At 37.9% G+C, this 6,814-nt stretch overlaps 1 protein-coding gene across 1 annotated transcript; it reads left to right on the top strand.

The window, feature by feature from the left end:
- Positions 1-3,245: 3,245 nt before the first annotated feature.
- LOC113081478 (LIM homeobox transcription factor 1-alpha-like) lies at positions 3,246-6,252 on the top strand. Its single transcript, XM_026253540.1, has 6 exons — positions 3,246-3,477; positions 3,595-3,758; positions 3,831-3,908; positions 4,114-4,231; positions 4,301-4,456; positions 4,539-6,252. The coding sequence occupies exons 1-6, from the start codon at positions 3,303-3,305 to the stop codon at positions 4,694-4,696; spliced, it is 849 nt and encodes a 282-aa protein (XP_026109325.1). The 5' UTR covers positions 3,246-3,302; the 3' UTR covers positions 4,697-6,252.
- Positions 6,253-6,814: the final 562 nt, after the last annotated feature.

Raw genomic sequence — 6,814 nt, 5'->3', positions numbered from 1 at the left:
CTTATTGAATTGTCAACATGAACACAGTTTATACGTTCATAGCGCCTGATTGCCTTCCCGCAATCGTAATTTCTTTCCCCAAGATAGTTTCATCCTCAGTTAACTCCGGTTTTTTAGGTCTGTGTATGTTTAAGTGCAAAACGTGGAGTTATTTCTGTAACTGTCACATTTAATGTGTCTGTTTGCAGTGTGTGTGTTTTTTTTTATTTTAATTTTTTATTCGACATTTTGAAGTTTTCTGGGTTAATGTCATGACCTGGTGATTTTCAGGTCACATTTCACCTCAAAATCAAGAAAAAAATTGCATAAAGAAAATGGAGCCTACTTTATGACCAATAAAGAGTTTTAACACTGTGATAATATTTTCATGACAAATAAAAATATTTGACCCCAAATATTGTACGTGTACAGAAAATATGAATTATATATATATATATATATATATATATATATATATATATATATATATATATATATATTTTTTTTTTTTTTTTACTTGTAAACAGAAAGATAATTGGCATGAGTTCAATACAATTTAAAATTTAATTTAGTATTATTTTCTGTTTCTTTGTAACTTTTTGTGAAACATTTGAGCGAGAATGGTTTCAAAGTCAGTTTCTTTTCCAGTGTAATAATTGTCATTATTTTTTTTATTTTTTTATTCAGATACGAACACGATTTATAACTCATAATTTTTTCTCTGATTGTACTGAGAATACCACTTTTTGGCATTATTTTACTGAGAATTGGTAAGAAATTACTTGAAATATTATCTATTTAAATACTGTGAAAAAAAAAAAAAGATATTTGTCTTTAAGAAAATATAATTTTCACTTATTTTGACAGGTTTCATGAGATTCACTCTTTGAGTCAGTTTCTGTGTGGGTTTTGCTCAGAGTTGGTCTTCTGTGGTCTGGGTGTAGTAGGTGGTGATTTGGTAATTTGGCATTTTTGGCAGATGGATTGAGACAGATTAGCAATAGCAGCTGCGTTTCGGACAGGATCATCACATCCGTGCAGATTAGAGGCTAGAAAGTGTGGACCTGGCTGCCTCTCCCTTCAGCAGATTTCTGATATGACACCTTCATCTCCGGCACTCGGTGCTCCTCAGCGCACACACACACACACACACACACACACACAGTACCAGAACTCCCGCCATCCATCTCTGCAACTGTCATGAAGTCTGTGTTATCCATCAAATGTAACATTTCTTCTGTTCTTCACCTCCAAAATGTTTTGTTAATCAAACTTTTGGTTGACAAAAAAGCACTAAAGTAGGGTCCTGAGATTTATAATATCATAAACTTTTGACAGTAAACAAAGCACCCTAGCAACAAATCGTTTTTGTTTGTCCGGTTCAGGTGTGTGACAGTTTACTTCACACTGGTTTATGTCACATTTTGGGTGAATGGTGACAGTTGCTTTGGCTTAATGAACTGTGCAGAAGGATTAGATTGTCATCGACACCATATGAGCGTCTAAAGGTTTCGTCTGTGATATTGACTTCCTGTCAATATTATGAGAGTACATGGCATGGCTCTATAAAGGTTCTGGTAAATGTGTGTGTGGTGTGTGAGTATGGTGTGTTTTATTCGACAGTGTGTGGAAAAGAGAGAGGAGAGATTAACCCCATGCTATCCTCAATCCCTGGTTATGAGTTTACAGCGTCTGTCTGGGCATCGCACTGTTAAACAACAATCTAATTAATCTGTCTTTATTAGTTTCACGGAGCTGGGGAGGGAGGCTGGGAGCGCCGAGAGGAGGACAGGGAATTCTGGCAGAGAATATCAAAGCGGCGAGGGAGGGGAGAGAGGAAGAAAAAATCAGGGGTTTGATGGGGATTGAAGAGCGAAGAGTGCCTTTAAAACCCAGTTGTGATGCTGATTAGCTGTTTAGAAAGAAAGCAGAGTTTAAAAAGAGGCTAGAGGCATTTTTTAGGGTTAGTTGCAGGGACAAATGACCTTCTTAATACATTTGCTCACTTGTGCCCTGTACATCCCTGTATTTGCTAATCATTTTGGAAATTCCATTAAGTTTAAAAACATTTACCATAGCGCATGGTGCCAGCAACACCAAGGTCATGGGTTCAATTCCCAGATGACACACTGATAAATGTACAGCTTAAAGGCAGCTTAATACATGTTAATAATATTAGCCCTGTAAAACCTGACATGTGAAATAATCTTAAAAAGATATATTTTTAATGGACTATATTATGAAAAAATTTGCATGTATATTTTGTTCAGCATCATATTTGATAAATCAGGCTTTTATGACTATATGTCAAGTGATATATATATTTTTTTTTAAGTATAGCCGACTACTTGCATAAATGCATATAAATTGTTATTCTACATCTGCCAATAGTTTGTCGTAAAATATTATATTTGTATGCTTTTATGATCAAAGCTTGGTAGCTTTTAGTTTCAAAACAGAATGCAGTGCAATACAATGATGACTGAGAGATGAATAAATATACATTCCTCAAAAGCCTGATGCATTACGTCTGATTCATTTTAACGTATGGTAATTATTCTTTATATGGATTAAACCTAAGTTGATTCATTCTAGTAAATGTTCATTTTGAAATATTACTAAAACAATACAAAAGTTATTCTTACCTTTACTTTATAAAAATCACTAAAGATCTGAAGGTGGGTGTTTTTAGAATTCAACAAAAAGGCCTTTTACTTGCTAAAAATATCAATAAGACAACATAAGTTTTTGATCATGGAATGTGTATCATTAATAATACATTAGGCTTTAAAGGGTTAAATGTAGTGCTGTCGTAATCGCATCCAAAATAAGTTTTGGTTTACATATGTGTGTGTGTGTGTGTAGTGTGTATATTTATTATGTATATATAAATACACACACATACATCATGTACTTTGAAAATATTTACATTCATATATTTATATTCTTGTAATTTATATTATATAAAAACATATTTGATATATAAACATGTTTTCCTTAAATATATACATGCATGTGCGTGTATTTACATATAAATAATAAATATACAGTACACAAACATAATGTAAATCAAAACATTTATTTTGGATGCGATTAATGGTTGGGAACACTAGTTAAATTATACATTTTTACTTTTTGCTTGTGTGACATCTAGTCTGTTGTCAAATATTGCCACCCAGTGTAACAGACCAAACATTGCATAAAGTGAACATTCAGAAACACATCAATAACATGCGTGTGTGTGTGTGTGTGTGTGTGTGTGCAGGTTGTTTGTGCGGAAGTGCAGTGCCTGTCTGCAGGCGATCAGCCGCTCGGAGCTCATCATGCGTGTGCTGGGACAGGTGTACCACCTGAGCTGCTTCAGCTGCTGCGAGTGTGAGCGCCGGCTGCAGAGAGGTGATGAGTTTGTGCTAAAGGAGGGACAGCTGCTCTGCCGGGGAGACTATGAGAAGGAGAGAGAGATGCTGGCAGCCATCAGTCCGGCCCCTACCGATTCAGGTAACCTCAGAGACCTCGCTGAAGGTTGAGTGTAACTACAGGAGAAGAGATGTTAACATATTCCAGAAATGACTTCACCTTTTCACCTTTAAGCCAATGCTCAGTTTCCCTTTGCAGTGAAGAGCGAGGATGAGGATGGTGGTGGTGTCTCTGTAGGAGGGAAGGCTGGGGATGATGGGAAGGAGCACAAGAGATCCAAGAGACCACGAACCATCTTGACCACACAACAGCGGCGCGCCTTCAAGGCTTCCTTCGAGGTGTCTTCCAAACCCTGCCGAAAGGTCAGCAGTCACAGGCCGCTCATGTGTGGAAACAGTACGTATGTACCGCTCATGCATATGCTGTTGTTGCAGGTCAGAGAAACTCTGGCAGCTGAGACTGGACTGACGGTGAGAGTCGTGCAGGTCTGGTTCCAAAACCAGAGAGCAAAGGTACGCTGGCATCATGTTGAGATCCATTCTGAAAACGTTCCTGTTGGAAAAATTAGATCTTGCTTCGTAATGATTTGTTGAAGTGTTATCAAATGATTAATCAATTCCAAAATAAACGTTTTACACATGTTCGGAGCTTAATTGATATGGGAATGTTGTTCCAGGACCAGTGGACTTCAATAAACGGTTGTTTTTGTGAGTTCAGATGAAGAAGATCGCTCGCAGACAACAGCAGCAGCAGCAGCAGCAAGAACAGGAGCAGATGGGCGGGACCAGGAGGGGCCCGAGCAGAGGGGGCCGCCAGAGTAACGATGACAGCGAGGGTAAGACACAGACATAACTGTGTGAAATGGCTTGATGAAAGGTGTGAACCCAGCTTGGTCTCTCCACAGATGGCTCCAGCAGTCACGGACTGGACGGGCTGCTCTCTTATTCCTCTCTGCCACGCCAACAACTGCTGGCTTTGGATCCCAACATATACGGTAGCGAGCAGTTTCGACACGGGCTTACGCCGCCGCAGCTAGGTCCCGAGCAGATGCACTCCTACGGTAAGGATCTCAAACTGCATCAACTTCAGCATTGCTTATTTTTTCAGTTACTGTTTGTATTTGAACGCCGACTTCATTTCAGACTCGGAGACGGTTTTCCATGACTTGGACAGCGATGGAAGCCTCAGTCATCTCGGGGACTGTCTCTTGTCTACCGCCGAGGCTGGAGTTCTGGCAGGACGCATAGGAAATCCCATTGATCGCCTCTACTCAATGCAAAACTCCTACTTTACCTCATGACCCTGGTTCCACCTACCTAAAGCGCTCCTCCGCCACTGCAGGGGGGCAACACATAGATTGAGTCTCACTGGAGGCGTCTTTCATCGTCAAAACTAATTGAATCCCTCAAGCCTATCTTAGTCATGCTAATAAGCTCTTAACCAACCAAACCAAGACAGGGTCACACCCTAAAAATCCTATTTGACATGGACAGAATGGGAATTCCCTGGAAAAACATGTTTTATAGCATACATATGCACTATATTTTCGCTTTGTTTCATTCAAACATTTTTTGCGATGGTTATGGGTGCATAAGACATCAATGAGCAGCTGTTCATGTAAGCGTTACCTCACCCTCTGCTCGCTGCACAACTGATAAACTGATCGAAATCAATTACCTCATTCACTAGAATGAGGCCCTGCAGTGACATATTTTTGCAAGCTAAAACCCTCAAACAAACTATTATTAAGTTAGCTCTTCCGGTTCCATTGCTATGAAGTCAAATTTAATCTTTTAAGTGACTTGAAAGCTACCGCTGTTAACGAGTGGCTACGTGCACATTTGGGCCCAAATAGTTGCTTTCATAGCCTCATTATGTTTAAATTCACTAACTCAAACTTTTAGGGAAGATTTATACTTCAGCCGATTGTATTTAGGCTACAAAATTCATAAACGTTGTGTTCATTGTGTGCAGATTATCGTGATGAACTAAACATGTAGGAATCATAAGAGTTTTGTTGGCTACAGAGCTTATTTTAATGTGATTAAAAAAATGCTACTGGGTTTTTGCTGAAGGAACCAAGGTTATGTAAACTTCTGGATTGACCTGCAAAAATACGTCACTGCAGCTCTCTATCCACCTTATTTTTCAACGTGGATATAAGCCGTTTTCTTTGAATGTGGGAGACTTCCGGTTCATTAGCCTCCGTAGGGAAATAATGAGAAGAATAACAAAAGTGTAGTAAATGGTAAAACTGTTTGCACTACAAACAAGTGTGTTCATTATTAAGATATAAAAATAAAATAACATGGTTAGACACACCAGTTTGCAATATCAAGCAGCAAAACGAACTAAAACTAGCTGGAAGTGAATGACACTAGAAGCAAATGGTGAAAAATAAGGTGAACACAGACCACTGAATGAGTGAATGAAACCAAGTGAGACAGTTTATAAGTGACTGTCCCCTCAAATAACACACGATAAAGGGTTAATGGGGTGATTTCAGACACAGTCCAAGTCAGTTTCATATCAATCGATCCCGACTGCCTTGCCATCGTAATGTCCGTCTTGAATCAGCTTTTATTTAAAGCTAACATGAAAACCAAAAGAGTCTAGCATGCTGGTTTAAGTCAAATGTACATTAATATTTCTTGTAAAGGAATGATGTTTATTAAAGGTGCACTCAGTTTATGTGTGTTGAGCGGACCAATATAGCAGTTGTCCTGGACTTACACTGACACCTAGTGCTGTGGATGCAGCATCACAAACACAAGAGCAAGGAAAACGAAGATTTTCCTAACTTATAAAATAAAGTTGTGACATTTTTTAAATCTAGTTGTCTTGGCAACATTTATCATTTTCATTTAGTTTAACTTGATGTGTTAAAATGCCTAAAAAGAAATAATTAAAAGTATATAGACGTTTAAAAAACTAATAAAAATGGCAAACACATATAAATGACTTCATTAAAATGAAAACTGAAAATATAAAAATGTAGAAAATGTAAAATAGCTTTTGCAATTCTTCATGTTAATGTATATTAACACATTATGTCAAAAAGTATTGATTTTTTTGTGTGTGTGACTATGAATATTTAAATGGGGGGGGGGTACTGAGTGCACCTTTAACACAAATTTAACTTACATTTTTTCTTTTCACAAATTAAAAATGTCCACAGCTATTGCAGAATTTTCTCTGAAGAAATTTAATTTGGTAGGTTTTCAACTACTGTAAGTTTCTCAGACAGGGACTTTCCAGCCACCTTAACTGTGCATTACACAAATAAAGAGACAAAAAGTAAATTAAGAAACCGCAAAATAATGAAACGTCAAAGTTGAAGTATAGATCTCAAAGCAAATATGAGTGAGGGAGTCCTGACAGGACTCAGAGAGCAAAGGAGGCACACATACAACAGTGC

This window comes from Carassius auratus, unplaced genomic scaffold, assembly GCF_003368295.1.
Source record: "Carassius auratus strain Wakin unplaced genomic scaffold, ASM336829v1 scaf_tig00034499, whole genome shotgun sequence".
NCBI classification, from domain to species: domain Eukaryota; kingdom Metazoa; phylum Chordata; class Actinopteri; order Cypriniformes; family Cyprinidae; genus Carassius; species Carassius auratus.
The sequence above is the reverse complement of the archived record's forward strand: the minus strand, read 5'-3'. Positions and strand labels throughout refer to the sequence as shown.